The following is a 21,217-nucleotide window of genomic DNA, read 5'->3' as shown; positions in this document are numbered from 1 at the left end:
TTTTCTCGATTCTTTCCATATGTTCATTTACCCTCTCATAAAAATGTTTTGGATCTAGCCAGTTCACATGCATATAAGCTGCTTTGTCAAATCCCCAAGCACAGACCACAACACAGCTCTGAGAATCCAGCTGGGATTTTATCATGAGAACTGTTTCGGAGGCCGCCATGCCTCATTGTTACTGCCATAAAAATACACAGCCATGCAGTTGTGTTTCCTCGCTTTCTGCCCAACAGGATGGTTTAATCATTCATTTCCATCTTTCCAGTACTAGCTCAGTGACGGTAAATCTACCCCTCATAGTCTCTTCCCCAACATTTAGTGCCTTCCTCAAGCTAAGGGTTTGAAATCCCTGTTGCTGAATTGTTATTCATGTTTGCTTCCAGCTGCAGTAGCCTGAGTGATGCCAAAGAGCCTGTTCGATTGTACAAAGGGCTAACATCTGCATCATGAATGATTTGTACTGTATTTCGTAACTTAAACCAGAAACTTGATTGTAAATGCAGAAGGAGCCAATCTTTTTAGTTCCATGGGCACATTATGATTTTTGAGAGAATGACATGGGCGTCACTGCCTCAGGTAACTTCACTTCCTCCTTCCTGGATCAGCCCAAGAGGCTGAAGGAAAGCACACTTTGCCTTTCCAAGGGATATAGGTAAAAGTTGGATCCAGAAGAATTCATCTGAGTATTGAAAAGCTCTTTCCCACTTCCTCTTTCAGCTTTTTGAATTTTTCAAGTCAGAAAAAAGTAATCACACTTATCAGCTCATGGAGCGAGCGAGGGACAATGAATTGGGTTGGGGGATGGGTTCAGCGGCTTTGTGGGAAATCAAGGGAAGACCTCAAGGGAACAGCTGTGCCCACAGGCACCATGTTGGAAACCTCTGACAAAAAGCATGGACTTTTTCTGATTATTTTTTTAAATTACTGTAAACAAGCACATGTGAAAGATTAAAAAGCAGTAAGAGGAGCTTACATGAGAATTAGGAAAGCACACCGAAGAACTTTTCAAATTTGCTTTAGATATGACATGACCAAAAACAAATTAGACTTAAGCTGGCTGATAGCTTATGTTGTCAAATTTATCTGGTGGGAGGTGGAATGGGGCTGAACAGGAGAGAATTCTGATCTTTCACAAGCATCCAAAGACTCTAAGATTCATGCTGATACAGACAATGAATAACAAATCAAAGAGGAAGAGCCGTAGCTCAGTGACAGAGCATGTGCTTTGCATGCAGGAGGTCCTGGGTTCAATCCCCGGCATTTCCAGGTAGGACTTGGAAAAGCTTCCGTCTAAAACCCTGGAGATCTGCTGCCCGGCAATGTAGGCAAGGAGTGGCCAACCAGAGGCTAACAGATGCTGTTAGACTAGTTTCCATAACGCTTGACCATTGGCCATTTGGGGCTGTTGCTCATGGATATTGGAGTCCACAAGTTATCCATCCCTTGTGTAAAGAATAGTGAGCTAGATGGACCATTGGTATGCTTTGGTAGAAGGCACCTTCACCTTCCTATGTTGCTAACACAGTAATCTCCTCCACCGAGGGCAATCATGCCTCACCGGTACCATTTTTGTAAGTCCTGTAGAGGAAAGAAATGGTAAGTTATGCCTCTGGTAGATGTTTATGGGAGAAATAAAGTCAACTGATGAAGAAGGAGAGGCTACATACTATCTATTTAAAGAGTAGCATATATTCTCCCCACCCCACCCAGCAAATCATTGCTTTCTTCAATGTGGTCCTAAACCTAGGATGGAACAACAAGCACAGGAGAAGATCCACCATCCATTTTTAAGAATAGTACTGTATTTCTGGCAATGAAATGCCACTGTGGTCTCCAGCCCTTTTCAAATCCAGGTAGGATGGTGAGGTTGCAGAGGACAAATCAGTGAAGCAAAAGATGGATTCAACAGACACTAGATGGTGGTTGTCTGAAATCAGACTCAAGGATGTGGTCAGCCGTGAAAAAGAGATATGCAACAGCATCCTTTGGCATGACCTCTTGTCAGAAGGTCAATTGATAATATAACTCTGGAAAGTAATTAAGGAAGGTAAGAAGGTATAGAATCATAGAATTATAGAGCTGGAAGGGACCCCAAGGGTCATCTAGTCCAACCCCTGCAATGCAGGAATCTCAGCTAAAGTATCCATGACAAATGGCCATCCAACCTCTGCTTAAAAACCTTAAAGGAAGGAAAGGTAAGAATGATAGTTTATTTTATATATTTTGATGCCACTTTCCTACTAGGGTGCCTAAGGTGATTAACAAAAACAAACAAACGAACAACTACTACTACTACTACTTTTAAGGCCTACCAGGCTTTTTGTTCTTACTTGTCAAATATTTGCATAATTCGAGGATGAAAAATCCTTTAATCTATATTCTCTCTAGTGACAGAAGGACGTTTTCTGGAGATTTTCCTTACAGATATATGAAATGGATGCTGAGTTTATTTATCTCCATTTCATCAATCCAATTCTAGTGAGCTTACCATGACTGTTTATCACATGCATTCCATACTGCTAATATAGGCAGCCATAAAACGTGCCTATATTAAGCCTATCCATAAAGACAACACAAAGCTTTCTGCAGGTGCTGCTGTGGGAACTGGAATGCATTTTGAACATTCCAAAGATTACAGAGCTGAACTCAGCCATTTGAGAAAATAAAATTTATGCACCTCCTCATGGACAATTGTTTTTCCAAGATGTGACCTTCCCCCAATCTGTCATCCGTGAGACAATAAATCATGGCCCACGTTGGAGAGGATGTATTAGCAGAAAATTCACCTCTTCTGTTTTTGTAAGCTTTGCCTGCATGGGTATCTGTTTACATTTTACTGTGCTTTTCAGTATTCCAATAGCTTTAAGTTCCACATTGTGTAAATAAAACAGAATAATCAGATTTCACAATCTTCTGAGATCGAAAAGAGCTAGCACCAATAGCTAAAACCCAAACCCTTGTAGCCTAGGCTTTATTTCTGAAAGAGTCTTGAAATATTTTTGACACAGTAGCCCTAATGAGGCGTTCTTAAATTCTACTGGTGGAGAGGCCATGCCTCACTCTTCCAACATCTTGTAGAAAGATCTGATGGGATGCTCAGAGTGTTTCCCATGATCATGTAGGGTTCCCAGCCATGAGGGGGACTGAAGCACACTTGGCTAGATATGCTTACAGTCCTTCAGACCTTCTCACTCAACATGAAAAGGCTGTGAGGCCTGCCTGCTGAATAGGGCAAGTATCAGATCTGCTTGATTGTCATTTACAACATTTGAGATTGCTTGCTTATCAAAAATCCAACCACTCATAACTGCTGATGAGGAGCACTTGCTGACCGGCTCTACAGTCAGACCCCGGGCCATCGTGGACACAAACAGCCAGCTATGGGAGATACCACTGACCCAGAAGGGGTGGTAATCTGTGGGCCCTGGAATTGTAGCAGGGGCAGTGTGGGTGAAAGAAATGCCCTTGCACAGACCTCCAGGGTTGAGCTCTGACTAGTTCTCATACAGCACAGGACTAGAGATGCTCTGGGGATTAGGAAACCTTACACCTCCAGAGAAGAGAGCCTAAGAATAGTATTCCCCTCAGGTTCCTCCAGAGCAAAAAAAGAAAAAGCAGAAGAAGACTGTTGCCCCAACTCCTACAGCTGACAGGACAGTGTCTCAGAAGGACTTGAACAGAACCTCTGCCTAGACAGGTGTTTACTAGGACTTCCTCCCAGGTAAGTGTGTACAGAATTGGCTTTGAATTTGTATAGAACTCGGCTAAAATCTGGACCTGTTCAATGATTATTCAAGCATACTGTGCCAGGGCAACAGGTGCCAAAACTGCACAAATATTTCTTACTTAAGCTCTTATCTCTACAGGTGTTTCACCTCTCTCCACAGCTCTCATCTACTCTTTTTTTTTATTTTTTTATTTTATTTATTAGCTGTCCTTTTGCAAAAACTAGTTAGCTGATCCAACACTGCACATTTCAAACCACACATTTCTTCCCATTAGCAGCAATTTCAGACTGTGAAAATGGCTTAATGGAACGAATCCGAAACACAACTAATCCCTAGTTCAAAGGTATTTTCTGAGAAAATAAACTGAAGCCACACAGAGAGGAGAGATCATTTATCCAAGAAAAAACAAGTTCTCATTGTCTTCCCTGTACCATTTTCGAGGTATTTTCTTTTTACTTGAGGCTATTTGAGTAAATTTGTCTTAAAGTTTAGTTCTGTTAACGACAGGTATCTTGAAGCAGATTAGAGCTGAACTGGAATTTCTCAGAAGACATTTTCCTTTTCCTCACCTCTTAGAAAATGGCCACTTTCAGAATTATATCCAAACAATCTCTACCATATTTCTTGTATTGGCCCCACTCCAATGCCCAGGAATGACATTAGGGGTCTTGTAGAGCAGCGCCTAGATTTAGGGTGGTGTGGGCAGTTCCCCTGCAAAGGGCTCTGAGTCAAAGAGGCATGAAATAAAAAATACAAAAGTAATTATTGTGAAAATAAGAAATATTCCGGTGGAGGCCTACCAAATTTCGTCCTCACTCAGGGCCCCATATTACCAAAGTCCACCCCTGCATGGAGGATGCTGCTACTAGCTGGGGCAATAACAAAAAACATGGTACAGCCATTGCAAATGGTGAGTCCAGACTTGAGAATCTTGAGAGACCATCTGTGAACCCTTCTAATGCAACTACAGTGTGTATATGTTTTTGCCTGTATGTCAAAATAATACAACAAATTGTGGAGATATGTGAACTCCAAAACTGCCTGGCATTTCATTTTACCCGAGGAGAAACCTATTTTTAAAGGAAAACTGCCATGCTTTACAAAATCATGTCACTCTCGAACTGTTATCTAGAGGCATGTTGTATATTTCTTTCATTTACTTGCTGGGCTCTGGTTAAGCATTCTCTGGTTCAAACAGGAGGGCTCAGTGTTTCTAGGTTTGCCTCCAATAAATGAACCAAGGCCTTGGATCCATTGCAGGGGCACCAACAATAGGGGCTCTGGGTGCCTGAGCACCCACAAAAAACTACAGGGCCCCCAACACAACTTCTGGTGCCTTGGGAAGTACTGGAAGCCATGTCTGAGGACTCACAAGACTTCGGAGATGCTGTTTGAGGCCTTCCGAGACCTCAGAACCCAACTTCCAGCGACTTCTCAGAAAGCATCTCTGAGGCCTCGCGAGACCTTGGAGATGCTTTTCAAGGTCTCTCGATGATTTGATTTGATGGTAATGCATAGCAGCATTTAAAGTTGGCTTCTAATACAACATTTCCCAGTGAAAGCATATCTTAAAACACAGCCTGCAGAAATATTTCTAAAGAGTTTTGAAAAAGATGACTACAGCTTTAAGCATGAGTAGATACATTTGTCTGGAACAGGAATCTTCTACTGTATCATATTTCAGCACCGCACAACAAATAAATGGACCTGAACATTAACCTTTTATTTTTTATCAGAGTTTTCAAAAGGACAAAGCTGCAATCCAAGACTCACAGTCGGGGGGGGGGGGTGACGTGAAGATGAAATGCTTCGGAGCAGGCACATGAAGCGCACATGTGAACCATGGACCACATGTTTAACCACCACGAAGAGCCACAATGCGTAATGAAAGAGAAGGAATTACTCTTGGCAATGGGACCTAGGAGGCAAACCCTTTCATAAAGCGTGGGAACTTTTGTGCACACTCAGCTTTTGGGAGGAATAAAATAACTTCCTGTCTTGGCTTTAATACAATGTTTACCTCTTTCTTTCATGCTTACTTCTTACTACGCTGTGCTGGCAAAATGTGTACTGTCCAATACTTGCAATGCACCTCCAGCTGCAATGGCTGATTTTGGCATACGCTACTAAACAATGGGACAAAGTGCCCGGCCTGTGGCTGTACCACTGTAGCTAGATATGAATGAAATGAAAGAATCCCAAACGGAGGGCTTGTTTTTTTCTTGTAAAAAGCTTATTTAAAAAGAGTTCCTAATGCTCGTTCCAATGAGCCAAGGATCCAACAGGGCAAGGGAAGGACTGTGAGCACCATGGAAGCACTAAGAGAGAAAGGAATGTTTTACCTGTATAGAAGTAGTCCTCTGAAACTAGCATTCAGATTTCTCCAAAGGCCCTAAAAATGCCTTTATGTGACTCTCAAACATGTTTTTGCCTTTTGTGCAGGGTAGAATTCAGATGCAGAATGTGTCAAAGAGCCCATTTCTGAAAGGGTCTGAAGCCACAACCACCTTATTCACTAAGGACTAGTGTTACTACAGGCTGTGCCTGCCTGCTAACAATATGGTAGAAGACAGAATGAGCACCTCCTGAAAGACAAGCACCATGTGGTTCCAGAATAAAATTTAGGACCTGACTCCTATGGCATTTCATAGGCAGAAAATAATTTACTACCCTACAGACATGGCACAAAAATGAAGAGAAACAGAAATACTGATTTATATGCCTGGGAAGTGGGACATCCCTATTATAAATTGGCTTCCTCCTTCCCCACAGAAACATGTTTGCATAAGGGCCCCAAAGCCTATCAAATACAGTTGCTACACATAGCTTAGTTTCCTCCCCTAAGATCAATCCAGGGTTCCCAGGAAAGATGGACTGATTGTTAAACCACTCTGGAAACTATCTCTGTGAGGAGACCAACTCTCAGCACTTTTAACAAGCTACCATTCTCAGGAGTCTTTGGGGGAAGCCATGACTGCTTAATGTGGTATGATACAGCTTTAAATGTATATTGTGGATGGAGCCTGCCTAAGTTACACCTCCTGTGTAAATGTTGTGACTGCTGTCTTGCTTTACTGCTTGCTTCTGCACAGATGTCCCCCCCTCTTTTTCAAATACCCGCAATTTAAAAGCTAACTGGAAAAGCTGCTTCTAAAACTTTGCGTTGCACTTCAATTATTGTTCCACAGGTGGAGCTCCTGCGAAATTAATAGATTGCTCAGCCCCCATTTCCCGAAAATACAGAGAAATCGGTGCATCAAGTTTTGAAAATAAGATGAATAGCAAGTTCTTTATTATTTCCAAGAGCTTCAAGAATATGTCGCCTCTTTAGAGCAATTAATCATCCTGTTCCCCTAAGCTAAGTGACATCTCCCATCACAGAGGCTAACACATCTCATTTACCATCAATGCTCAGCTCTCGTCTCCTCCCTCCACCCTCCCCTTGTAACCTAATCTATGTGAAGTTAAAAGACCGATAATAAGCTATGTTGTGCCAATAAATAAATGCCATTTGTACAGTGGAAAAAAACCAACCAACCAACCAACCAACCAACCAGTATTGTCCTCAGTAAAATACCTGCAAAGTTGCAGAGCTATAATACCAGAGGAATGAGCTGCATATAAAATGGGTTCAACTCTTAAGTATACTCAAATGGATGTAAATCCTAAGTACATAGAATCATAGGATTGTAGAGTTGGAAGGGGCACTGAGGCTTATCTACTCCAACACCTTGCGATGCAGGAATTTTAACTAAATTCTATGTGCCAGGTGACCTTCCAACTTCTGCTTAAAAAACTCCATCATCTCCCGAATCAGTCTGTTCTACTGTTGAACAACCCTTACTATCAGAAAGTTCTTCCTGATGTTTAGTCAGAATCTCCTTTCTTGTAACTTAATTCCATTGGTTTGGATACTAGTCTCTGGAGCAGGAGAAAACAAGCTTGCTCCATCTTCCGTGTGACAACCCTTTAGATGTTTGAAAATGGCTATCATATCTCCTCTCAGTTTCCTCTTTTCTGAGCTAAACATACCCAACTCTATCAACTGTTCCCTTTTTCATATTGGTTGCCCTCCTCTGAACACATTGCAGCTTGTCAATAACCTTCTTAAATTGTCAGTTTTGAGTAAATCTATCTATTCTAATCAATACCTTAAGTTTAAATGATTATGGTAAGTTTGTAGTAGGAAGACTAATAAGCTAGATACCATTTGTATTGCCCACTTTTTATTATGCAGTTGTGTATATTGTATATAATTATCTTTGTAATAACTAATACATTGTAAATTTTGTGGGATATTTCTTCTCTCGTAATATTTTGATACATATGCTTTGTTTTGTATTAATTGTGTAAAATAAACTAATAACAAACCAAAAGTCATGTATACCCAAAACAATCCCATAGATATGTCTGTCTCACCAAGTAGGTGATCTACTACCATATACAGATCCCTCATCTGGTCTGCTGACTAGAAGAAAAAACCACATCTCTCTTGACTGAGATTCTGGATTTGTGGTTCCTACTGAGAAGCAACAGAATAAGACAGACTTCATATAAGCAGAAATAATAACTAGCTATTATGTAAATGAAAAAACCACACTGAAATAAGAGCCAGTGAAAAATAGCCATAGAAAATTAGTAGGGGAAGAAATAAGCGCTGAGGGGGCTAAGCAGACTTCTTCAGAGGAATTTCAAAGACTAGGTGCCAAACTCAAAAGGCCCTGTCCTGTCTTGTGTGACCATGTATCTGCTTTTAGGTGTGTGGGGGCATAGAGCAGGGGTTATGATGCTGATTTCTATGCCTGGGAGGAGACAACGCTTAAAATATCAGCCAAAGGCAAGTCCACACATGTACGGTCATCATTAGATGGTTATGGCATCAAATGATGACAGGAGTCTAAACCACCTCACGTCCAACACATATTAATGGAGGAAGTTCATGTATTGAGCTACTAGTAACCCAGTAGTGCACTACAGAGCAATGCGCATGAATTTTGAATCAGCTGATTATGAGTGTGCCAGATTGACTGCCATTTTCTGTCTCTTTTTATTGGAAATTTGCAGTACTCCCAATGGCCTCCTGACCTGACCCATGCCTGCTCAGCTTCAACATGTTACAGAATCGTGTGCTCCTAAGCCATTCACGTTTCTGCCAAAGGAAGCCTCAGTGATTTCAGTAGGGCATGTTTCTGTGTATGGATGCTTAGAGCTGCAGCCTGACTGTCACCGCCACCTTCCAAGATAAAGAGCAGAAATTGTACGTGCGGGGTAGCAAACATCCTTACGAGGAAGGCTTGCCGAAGTATGTCCTGGTGGTTCGGATTGCTGGTGTCAAATCCCCAGACGAAGTAATCATCGTGTCCTTTGAAAAAAATTCATTAAAAAAAACACACACCCAGGCATTTCAGACAGCTAGCACAGTGACTCTACATGCCTGTGTTTCCTTACAGAACACTCTGATCTCCTGCACTGGCATTGCAAGAGTTCAAATCCCAGATGGGGAATTAATGTGGTGGATTGAGTTTCCAACTCTCTAGCATACGTCTTGAAGTTTCCCTTCAGCTTAGCTAGAGGGGAGGGCGGCCAGACTATTCAATTTGCCTGTAATACAGCACACATAATTAAGGAAGGCACTCTCTGAAAAAGAGACAGCTAACTTGGAGAAGCTATGAAACGACAGCAACATCAGCTATCCTGCCCTACCCTCACTTTTATAATTGCGCTATTTTCTCAGTAGTTGAAAAAAATGGTTCTCACTGTAATGTATTTCAGGAGGAATTATGCCTCTATACAGAATAAATCCCAATACTTTACAAATTTTGGATAACTTCAACTAATCCCGATACTTTAAACATGCAATTGTTTTAATATTGTAATAACATATTATTGGAATACATATTATATTTTAATCTAATTATGGAAACTGGTGTGTTCTGGAGCAATGGTCTTCACTGATTTATATACAGTACTTTGTCTTAACAGTAACTCCACTCTCTCCTTTAGGGGGAGATTTATAGGCATACCTCTGTCATAAACAGGATGCTTGAACTATTTTATCCCAACACCCCTTTCTAAACGGGCTTTGTGGAATCAGTGGCTCTGCCTACTGCTATGGAAAATGCCAGTGTTAAAGATGGAAAGAAGATAAAGTCTCTCTCGGAGAAGAATGGCAAATTAAACTGTTGGACTATGCCAAAATGGCAAAATATACCAGAAAGCTCAGGAACCAAGAAGAACTAAAACTTCAACAAAGAATGGGGGGAAATTATAATTTATCTTGGAGACCACTGTAAGCAGATGAAAACATTATCAGGATTGCAGTAACACTTGTAATGTAGCAAGTATTATGGAGATAATGGAGTAATATAAAACATGGACTATTGAAAAAGATGCAGTAGAAAAGGTTTAACAATAGGACCCATGGAGGGGAAGGTGGGAAGTCCAGAGACTCGGAGGAATCTTCAACTGTTGATGTGTGGTTGTATTGTTATAATTTTATATTTAAAAAAGGAACATGCCAGTGTTACAACAGTGTTTCCTTCTGCAGCAAACCATTGACTGTGGTTGTCATACAGGCTTGTTGTCACTTATCTTTAAGTATCCCATGTCCCCTAGTCTAGTCACTGTTATCAGACATGGGCTCGTGGGTGTGATTTCTGCAGGAAACACTAATGTTACACCCGTTTTCCCCGCAGCAAACATATAATGTGATTTCAAAGGGCACCATGTTTCAGATTGGGGTGCTAGTTACTTTTCATGGGGTTCAACAACACCACACAGGCAGGATGAATAGTGAAGGAATAAAGCATTAGGGTCAAGGAGAGGAAGAGCAAATGCAGGCACGGATGCAGGCATGGATGCATTCAGTCCTCACTGTGTTACAGATATTCATGTAGGAGGTACTTTCTTTGAAATATTGCTCCATAGGTAGAGCTAGCACATTTGGGAAAAGGCGCTTGGCTTTGTCTGACAGGTGGACTTTGCAAGTGCATGGGAATTCTCTCGGCGTGCTTTTATAACAATGGTGGTCCATATACCTCTGATTCAGGCTGAACCAAGTGCCCTACTCATCATATAACCAGCAGTAAGGCTGAAAACCTAAAGTGCTTATAAAGATGTTCTGTTGCAACAGTGAGCATTAAGGTAAAGGTAAAGGTACCCCTGCCCATACGGGCCAGTCTTGCCAGACTCTGGGGTTGTGCGCTCATCTCACTCTATAGGCCGGGAGCCAGCGCTGTCCGAAGACACTTCCGGGTCACGTGGCCAGCGTGACGAAGGTGCTCTGGCAAGCCAGAGCCGCACACAGAAATGCCGTTTACCTTCCCGCTAGTAAGCGGTCCCTATTTATCTACTTGCACCCGGGTGTGCTTTCGAACTGCTAGGTTGGCAGGCGCTGGGACCGAGCAACGGGAGCGCACCCCGCCGCGGGGATTCGAACCGCCGACCATGCGATCGGCAAGTCCTAGGCGCTGAGGTTTAACCCACAGCGCCACCCGCGTCCCTTCTAACAGTGAGCATTACTTTTAAGTAAATGTGTTTAGGATTGCAATGTGTTTTTGTTTTTTTTGCTACTTGGTTGGTCAGCATCTTGTTGCTACATGAGTCCCAGTCCAAGAGGGCCTTGTCTCAAAACCAGGAAAGATTAAAATACATTTTTTTAAAAAAATCTCTAACCCAAGCTCAAATAAAACAAAATATACTTGGAATTGATGTGCCTCCATTACGGCTTGCAGAATACTGAGCAAACAGCTGGCACAGGGCTGTCATTGTTAAATAACAATAATGGCAGGATGACCTCCAACCCCTACTGAACCCTTACATGTTAAAAAAATGCAGTAAATGGATATCTGTAGCATTTTCCAATGATTTTATAGCCTGCTCAGTCCATAACTATAAATGGTAAGTAATAAATTGTGTATGCACTTTTTTCAAATAAAAAAAATCCTTAACTATTAAATGGTAAGTAATAAATTCAAAAATCTGCCTGCGTTAAAAACAAACAAACCCAAACACCCCAGAAATAACAAGCAAATACGTCAGACTGAACTCCAACTGCCAATACCAAAAATGTAATTTCAATGATACAATTTTTATGAGAGTTGCACATTTAACCATCTACTTTGAAGACTTTCAATAGTCTTCACTGGTTTGCTTCAGCATATTCCCGAGAGTTTGGCATGCCCCATGTGAGTAGGCAGCACCAAACATCTTTTATCACACAGTTGCTTTTCAGGCATAATGCTAGTCAATGGCTTTGTACAGTGTTTAGAAGAAGCAACTCTCAAGGCACAATTGCTCCCCTCTCACCTCGGGCACAGTGACGAAATGGAAGCTGGAAGCTTCCACTTGCACATTTAAACTCACCATGTACAAACTCAGGGAAACTCTGTTTAAACTTAGTTTAAGAAAGCCAGGTTCAAACCACGGGTTGTGATCCCGACTTGCTCACTAACCACAATTCAAACTAACCCAAGTTCTTCAGAGTTTGAGTGCGGTGATAAACTTTGATTAGCACAGAAGTAGAGTTGGTAAAAAAAATTCTAAGTTTACCTCTGAAACTTGAAGTTGTCCCTTCACTGCAAAAAAACAAAAACAAAACAGGGGTTGGCCATTTTGGCTGGTGGGAACCCAACCCACTCTTTGCCAATTGGCACTAGAGGTTTGTGTTTTCCTTTAAAAAACTACAACTACTTTTTAATGCTAGCGCCTCTGAGGACAGTGGGCTGTACTCCTTCACCTTTCCTCATGTGTCCCCTCTAATGCTTAAATTGGTGCCTTAAACTGAAGCAGAAGCAGCTGTCAGAGCCCACCACCACTGCCCTCTGAAATGGCAGCATTAAGTTTTGTATGTGTGTGTTTATTTGTGTTCGTGTGTAATACCATAAAAATGTAATGATAAACTTAACTTTAAACAGAGTAAAATGAAGTCGGTCCTTCCATTGGCTATTGGTTTATATATTACAATGTATGAAATCCAAACCTAATGCCTCCCATCATTTCTTGGCTATGTTCTTCACATTAACTCCAGAGTGCCCAGTGAGTAAATGCAGGGCTTCTCCCCTCTCCTTCTTGGCAACAAAAGACAGAAATGGGAACCTCAAATCACTCCTTAACCTTAAGGGCCTCTGCCTAACCTGAAACGGCAAAGTGAACCAGGGCTACATAATTCAGGAGGAAACACCCCATCTTCAGTTTATTATTTGCAGACTGGGCTGGTGCTTTGGATACAGCCCTATTTTACAATGGAAGCAGATGCTTCTGTTTGCCATATAACTGTGTCAGAGCAGTGGGGAGTACATGACCCCAAAGCTTGTGCAGGTACCACTAAACCATAGCTTACTATTACAGCTGAATCAGGCTACAGGAAAAGGTAGAAATCTGGCTGTAAATGTGCCATGTGGGGGTTATGTGCAGGTTTGCAGCATGCAAGAATGGCAGTGTAAGGTTAGTCCTTCCCTCTCTGGTTTCCATCTCCTGAAAACTGACCACACACATACAATAATTAAGCTTAGAGAAAAGGTCCCTTTCACATAAATGGGACTAATTGCCATGCACATTTCACCGCATGCAGGGAAAGCAGGGTTAGCCCCTCTCCAACTATCCCCGTGGCAATTATGCATAGAGGGGGGGAAAGGCCCAAGCTGAAGTGAATGCAATTAATTCTTCTTTATAGGCACTGATTACTGTTGCACTGCACTTTATAGTCTGGGACAACTGTGACCCACTGTTACAGTCTGCAGCTTTTGCTTAGACAAGTTTTTATCTATTAATTGCTATAGGTATAAAATGGCTACAAATCATGCAGTGCAACAACTAACAAAACACTACTGTACAGCATGTACCAATCTGGTAATACATCCAAGTGCATGACAGCACCTAACATAGATGACATAGCATTTTGACAGAAACGCTTTCGAGCTGGGGGACGTGTCGGCAGGGTTCTTTAAATTTCGCCCCCGATTCATTTGCTTAGGGGAGAAACCAGCATGACAGAATGTTGCCGAGCCTAACAAATTAGGGGCGACCTGCAAACTGCTTTTGCTCAAGAAGAACAGGGATAAAATATCTTTCTTTCTTCTCTGGTGGTGCTACCAGAGCACAGCCGTAAGTAAAGCAAAGCAAGCACTCAGCAAGAGAGATGGGCAACAGATGTCAACCCGTATCGTATGTCAGGTAAACAGCAATGGCACATGAGGCTAATGATCTGAACCTGCTTGTGAGAACATCACGCTATCCTAAAGCCATGCTGAATCTGTAAATTGTAGGGACCTCCCATCACGCCTCCAGGTCAGTTGCTCCAGCAGCCAAGGAATTGCTCATCCAATACCAGCACAAAGGAAAACCATATATCTAAAAAAATCCACACATCTCCTACAGAGCCCCATTAACACTGATGTGAGAACTGAAATATATATGGCTAAAACTGCAATGTTATATGAAAGGAAATGTCCATTTGCATACACACGTGGGGGAGCTGCAGATAAATCCCATCCGCTTGGTGCACGTATCACTATTACACTTACAGAACCAAAGCACACTTTTTCATGTGTGTACAAATGCACACGTGTGATAAAAAATATTGAATTAGATGAATCTGCAATGGATACACCAACACAGGTCCACACTGCAGAGGGGTCACTTTTAGAGCTCAAGTTATTTTATGAGTTTCTATTTTCTTGAAGAAACGCCCTGAAAGAAATAACAGCTATATTAAGATACCCCTAGGGAAGAGGACGGGTAATACCACTTCCTCGCCTTCTTTAAAGTTCCCTGTCAAGGCAATAGTTTTGAGGAATTTAAGAAGAGTCATGCTAGCAGCGAATCCAAGCACTTTTGAGATCTTGATTCTTGATGAACAATTAGAGAAGCAGAGGTTCCCTCAATATCATGTCAAGATGTGAGCTACCAGAAGAATAAAGCATTTTACAATAGGGACTAGGTAGAATTCGGGAAACAAACTAGTATCATTGTCAGAAATGTTTCTCATCTTTATTATTAGAAAAGAGTTCTCCCTGGCAAATCTGTTGCCAGACAAACCAGAAAACAAAGAACTTGATATGGAAACCAACAGGTGCATCAAAATAGCTGCCAGCAAAGGATGCACTAGTTCTACCTTGTGCCATTACATCAGCTGGCCTCACTTAGGAAATCCTGAGTTTTGCGCTAAGTTATGAAAATGGTCCCTATATCCATACTGAGGCTGCTTTTTGTGATGTGTGCATTCACTTTCCCCATTTGGTCCATAGGTAAAAAGAATGGCTTCTGCTTCTGTGGGGAAGGGTATTGACCAAATCAGTAAAAAGAAACCCAGAGTATCTATCCAGAGCATTAAGGAAAAAAGAAAGCACTTGTTCTTATCCAAAATGTTCTTAGTTAACTCTGTTTTAAATTATAGCCTGACAATGCAAGTGTGAACTTAGCCCAGTTCTTGGCAAATAATGAAACAAGGTGATTAGGACATCTTAACCTAGTTCTGCCTGCCAACACGACTTTTCAGAACCTGATCTCTCTCGTCTTTGCCCAACAACAGCCCCATGATTAAAGAAACAGAAATTAAGATACGCCTTGACACTCTGGGAGACTTTCAGTAAGAGATGCATTAACAGCAAGCCAACAAAATGATTAATTAACTTTTCTTTTTCAATATTATGTTTACACAAGATGATTACAGCGACTAATTAGGAATTTATCCTGGTTTATATAAGAGTTTTTAAGTTGTTGGTTTTTATGAGATGAGTGTAGGAGACTTGGACTGATTCAATAGACACAAGTCAATTGTGTCTATGGTTCTTCCAATGTGGTCTACTAAGCTATTAAAACATGGTGCCTACCTCTTCCTCCTCTTTAAAGGTATACAGTCAAACAAAAGAAAAGAACAGTAGGGGTGGCTACAGATCAGGAGAACTGCTTGGCCCTCTGGAAAAGTAATGGCAGCCTTGGGTTCATGTATCCTCATGATAACAAGGCTGTTAAATTTGCAGGAAAGTCTCAGTTTTGGAAGTGTTTCAACAAACAGCAGCTTGCTTGGTGAAGCTGAAAATTCAGTGCAGAAAGCCACCCACCGTGAGAGGGGTCCTTCCACTCACTCAGCTGTCAGGGGACGTTCCATATGCACAACCTGTTGTGCGAATAGCACTGCTTGATACTGAAGCACAAAGGCGCAATATCTACTTGTTTGCCTGAGCATCCAAACCTCTTTATAGCCTAGCCAAATTGCCATTGTCATTAAACATCTTTCCAGAGGGGAAAGCTATTATTAAAATTAACTCTTTTGAACTGCAGTTAATGACTTAATAGATAAGTTGTTGTTAAGAGGCGTGCCAAAAGTTCACAACGAGGGGGGAGGGGAAGGTCTATCACTGCAGGACCGGTACTTCCACCAGCCTTTGGAAGGAACGCTACCAATCTGCAATCAGCTTGCTCAAACTCCATGCTCTCTTCCTCTAATTTTCTGTCTCAACAAGTTCAAGGATTCCAGTAAATTACTATCAGTATCTCTTCTTCCCTGTACACAGCTCTCTAAATTCTAAGTAAGCAAAGTCCACTTTAGGAAATCAAGATGAAAAGAAAGCTGGCCATTAGGTTGCATAAATGCAACTGAAGTGATTTAATGCACAGTAGAAAAATAAACGGCATGGTTTGTTTTTTTATAAAAACAATAATAATCCTAACCCCAAATATATAAACTCTGTCCAAAAAAGTTAGTTATGGTGAAGAATAAAACTGGCCAAATAAGACAGGGTCTTTTTCCTTCCCCCGACGTTGTCACTTGTATACTGTATATTAGAATTGTAGGAGTGGATTGCTTTGCAAAAGCAGGAGCTGGCTCTTTGGCAGCTAAACTGAGGGTGGAGCTACAGGTTCATTTCCGTACTTCCAGTGCGCCTTTGAAGCACATCCACAGAACCCTGCTGCCTGTGGATAAGCAAAGGGCACAAGAATGGCGCTTGGATCTTTAGCTTCACCCACTACTTTCCTCCTCCAACAAACACTCTCTCCCTGCTGCCCACCTCCAGCAAGGGATCCAGGTCTGTTTCTATCTGAGAGCCAGTGTGGTGTAGTGGTTAAGAGCGGTAGTCTCGTAATCTGGGGAACCGGGTTCGCGTCTCCGCTCTTCCACATGCAGCTGCTGGGTGACCTTGGGCCAGTCACACTTCTTTGAAGTCTCTCAGCCCCACTCACCTCACAGAGTGTTTGTTGTGGGGGAGGAAGGGAAAGGAGAATGTTAGCCGCTTTGAGACTCCTTAAAGGGAGTGAAAGGCGGGATATCAAATCCAAAATCACGGATATGGACCTGGGACCTGAGCTGGAGGAAAGCAACTGCTTGCGGGGAGGAGCTGAAGGAAGAAAATGATGGACAAGGAAAGAGTTAAGAGAAGGGAAATTGTAGACCTCCAGAGCTGCTTAGCCAAGCAGCAGCAACAGATAAGTCTTGAAGAAACATAGTGGAGCTGGAGCATGCAATTCCATTCTGAAGATCCCACTGAAATGCATACCATCATCCAGCTGTTTGGTAAAAGAAGCCATAGAGGAATGATCACCAATTCAGGCCATTTAATGCCCATTATCAGTCATCAGTTGTAGAGAAATAAATTGGGAATTTTTTGCTCATATTCCAACTCACTCTCAGCCCACGTTCTCCACCTGAAAATATGAGCTATTGTCATCGAAACACTGGATAGGCTACTCTTATTTAAGAACCAACTGGGGGAAAAATTTTGGGAATGCGGCTGCAAAGCGCTTTCTTAACCAGGTATTATATAAAACATAACTACCAATCCTTGACATGTTGAGTGGAATAAAGTGTTCAGCATCCAGGGTGTGTCAAGTATTTCTATTGAGCAACAAGACACCTGCATTGTGCTATGCAGGTCACAATCTGTCTGTTTTATTGCATTTCTAGAAAATGAATGAGAAGGCATTACCATGAAGGGAAGGCTTGGAGAAATGAAAATAATAATATACGGCCAAACATTTGCTCAGGAAGGATTTTCTTCTCTTCTCCGGAAACTAAGAGATAATCCAGAGATTAAGGAAGGAGAGATTTTGGTCCCCCCCCCCCCCGCTGGGCGTTTTGCACGTGTGGGTGTGCATCAGTGAAGAGACACATCGTTTTCATTCCCCTTTGCTACAACATTGCTTGTGGCGCAGATATGGTGGCAAGAGATAAGAAAAAGAAGGCTTCCCAAAGTCTTTGAAAAGCAGCCATATGGCGACCAGATGTCCAAGGTAGTTCTTCCTCAGCAAAATTACCCAACGGTGGAGTTTTAATGTTCTAGTTAAAGCCTGGGTTTTATATCCACATATAGAAATCTGCCTAATTAGATAGCATACTTTACTGTAACAATTTTTTTTTAGAGCAGTGTGAAATTCAAGCGTGTGGGTGGGCAAATACCCTGGGGCCAGACTCACCATTTTTACAGCAAAAAGGGCCAATTCCATCTTAATTCACCCATTACCATCCTGTTACGCTGTTTCCCTTTGGAGGAGGACAAGTGGAATGGAGTAGAAATGGAAAGGGCATGATAGGCTGGCTGGTGTCCTGAACAGGAGCATTCCACACCGTGACAGTTTGCTGCGGGTCCCAGTTGTAGTAAACTAACGTAATTGTTTGAGACCCATCTCCTTATTTAACCTAACCAGGCCAAGCTGGTTAATAGACCTATGGATAAAAGAGTTGGGCTTTGTGAGGAACAGAGCCTACAATTCCTCCCCACCCTGTCTAAATTATAAGGCCAAGCAGAAAAGTGCAGAGTTTAAGCTTTTCACATCCAGACTTCCTCTGATTACATACCTGCAGAGAAGCAAAATCTTTAGAAGCACAGGCTCCAAGAATAGCAGCGCCCGTCAAAACAGACTCCACCTCGTGGGCCAGGACAACAGGCATGCCTAGACAAAAACAACACACATCTGTTAGAAAGCTCAAAGTGGGGGCGGCGTGAAGACGATTAAAAGCAAAAAAAACCAGCTGGAGGATTATTATCTGTGTACCTTCTGTTGACATGGTCGCCTGTGTGATTGCACTGGCACTTGGGTGGATTTATAAGGTACTTGGGACGCGGGTGGCGCTGTGGGTTAAACCACAGATCCTAGGACTTGCTGATCAGAAGGTTGGCGGTTCGAATCCCCGTGATGGGGTGAGCTCCCGTTGCTCGGTCCCTGCTCCTGCCAACCTAGCAGTTCGAAAGCACATAAAAGTGCAAGTAGATAAATAGGCACCACTCCAGCAGGAAGGTAAAGTGGCGTTTCCGTGCGCTGCTCTTTTTCGCCAGAAGTGGCTTAGTCATGCTGGCCACATGACCCGGAAGCTGTACGCCGGCTCCCTTGGCCAATAAATCGAGATGAGCGCCACAACCCCAGAGTCGGCCACAACTGAACCTAATGGTCAGGGGTCCTTTACCTTTATAAGGTACTTGGGGGCATTTTCTGTGGTTATAGAGACATGAGTGTCCTTTTGGGTTTTAACTATGCACCATGCCAGTGTATAGAAAAATAGGAGCTGCCAGTTTGCCAAGACAATGACTAGGAACCAGAGAAGATGACACAGAAACTTTAAAAAGGAAGACACAGGCTGGTTCTCACATGACCCCGTGAGATGTCCCTAGTCATACAGACGTCTGGAGGACAAAGCTGCACTCATGTTCTGCCTATGGTCTTCCCATGGGCATCCTATCAACCACTTTGAGAACAGAATGCTGAACTAGATGGGCCTTTGGTCTGATCAAGCAAGCCTCTTCTTACGTTGAGCAAGAAAGAAGAACTTAACTTTGTTGCTGCCCAGGAATTCTCCCCCAACCTCCCACTCAGGGTTATTTTGCTCCCAGCTAGTTGTGACATTGGAAATCAGTGTGACCCTAGACAGTGCGTGGATGAAATATGGAGGTTCTCAGTGGCAAAAATGTTTTGACACAGAAACTTGTTTAAACTTATCAGAGAGCTAAATTAAGAATTGAGTTTACAGCTGGCACGTTTGAAATGTACTTTGAAACTTGGCTGCTTGTGTTGCTACTCTGCAAGTGCCTTCACAATGAATGCATTCATCTTACCATCTGAACAATATGAATCTGAGGCTTTTAAGTGGTCTATGAAATTATCTATTGGTAGCCTGCATAATTGGCTAATGGGAGCTTGCATTTAACAGTAATATATTCAGAATTTTCCTGGAAGAATAGGGGATTGATACAGGAATGTTAACTATTTTATCGGATAGATTTTAATGAGGGCAAGAGAACCCGGAGCATTCTAGTCAGATGAACTCTGACATCCCCCGTCAGTCACAGTTCCTACAAACAGGAAAAATTCCAAGGCCGCAGAAAGGCCTCTTTGTCCTACATTGTACATGGCCATTAGATACAGTCAGAGAACCTTGGTTTACAATTTAATCAGAATTATCTATTAATAGAGCTTTAATTTTAGACATCAGAAAGCAGCTCTCAATTCCAAGGCTATTTGAATTAGATAAGGAAAGGTGTGGACTTGATAAAATCTTGTTTGACTAATAGAAAGCACCACTGTGGCAATAGTCTGTTGCGTACATCCAGCCTAGGTCAAGACCTTGTGTCATTTGGTTCACCTTTTCTGCTTTTGTGAAATGTAATTACATAATGCTGATTTCCATCTTTCTTCCTGCATCAAGGTAGGAAGTCTGGTTTGATGTTCAAGTGATGCAAATCTCCCTGCTAAATAGCTAGAATCCAAGATTTAAACTTGATCTAAACCACATTGGCTCTTCTTAAGAAGGGGGCAAGGGGGGAGGAGAGAAAGAAAAAAAGAATCTGTATGGTTCATAGTTTTGTTTTTTCTCTCAAAGCTGTAGAACAAAGGAAAGATGTTTTCCGCAGGTTAAAAACATATGATAACAGCATAATGGATGTTTAAAAAATAGCCCTGGATAAAGGCTGGGTTTAGCCTAATTTGGGACATGTTCTTCTTACAAACACTTAACTTCCTATAAGGATTTTTGTCATGCAGGCCCAATAAAATACATCCCCTAAAGTAAGGCACATTGCATTTTATTAAGCAGTTTCTGCTGGTTAAAATGTGCAAAGTTTGAGTCTCAAAAAGTGCCCAAAGCTTGCAAATCAATTAACATTGCCGTAAAATAAAGGCACCCCCTTACAAACCTACTGCCACAGATTTGATGCACTCAGACCAATGGTATTAACTGACAATTGATGAAACATAACAGATTTATTTTCAACCTATATATATATGAGCTTGCTGGATCATGCCAACGGTCCATCAAATCCAGCATCCTCTTCTTAGAGTGGCCAACCAGAGGCTTGTGAGAAACCTGCAAGCAGGACAAGAACACAAGAGCAGTCTCCCCTCCCGTGGTTTCCAGCAACTGGTATTCAGAAGCATTACTGCCTTCAGTTGCGAAGTCACAGCATAGCCATCATGGCTAGTAACTGTCAATAAACCTTATTCTCCATGAATTGGTCTAATCCAGGCTTCCTCAACCTCGGCCCTCCATATGTTTTGAG

At 42.1% G+C, this 21,217-nt stretch overlaps 1 protein-coding gene across 2 annotated transcripts in view; it reads right to left on the bottom strand.

The window, feature by feature from the left end:
- FGGY (FGGY carbohydrate kinase domain containing) overlaps nucleotides 1–21,217 on the bottom strand; it is a 138,287-nt gene that overhangs the window by 14,168 nt on the left and 102,902 nt on the right. Inside the window, exons 14-15 of one of the 2 annotated variants that reach the window (XM_081011825.1) lie at nucleotides 18,526–18,620; nucleotides 1,014–1,581 (exon numbers count right to left, since the gene is read on the bottom strand). In XM_081011825.1, coding sequence (XP_080867951.1) covers nucleotides 1,558–1,581; nucleotides 18,526–18,620 — 119 coding nt within the window. In that variant the 3' untranslated portion in view covers nucleotides 1,014–1,557. Of the gene's footprint in view, nucleotides 1–1,013; nucleotides 1,582–18,525; nucleotides 18,621–21,217 lie in introns of those variants that run through there. The other variant, XM_081011826.1, reaches the window with a different exon arrangement.

The sequence above is a fragment of the Podarcis pityusensis genome, assembly GCF_964106645.2.
Source record: "Podarcis pityusensis genome assembly, chromosome: 6".
Classification (NCBI taxonomy): domain Eukaryota; kingdom Metazoa; phylum Chordata; class Lepidosauria; order Squamata; family Lacertidae; genus Podarcis; species Podarcis pityusensis.
Note: the sequence above shows the minus strand (reverse complement) of the source record. Positions and strands in the feature narration are given on the sequence as shown.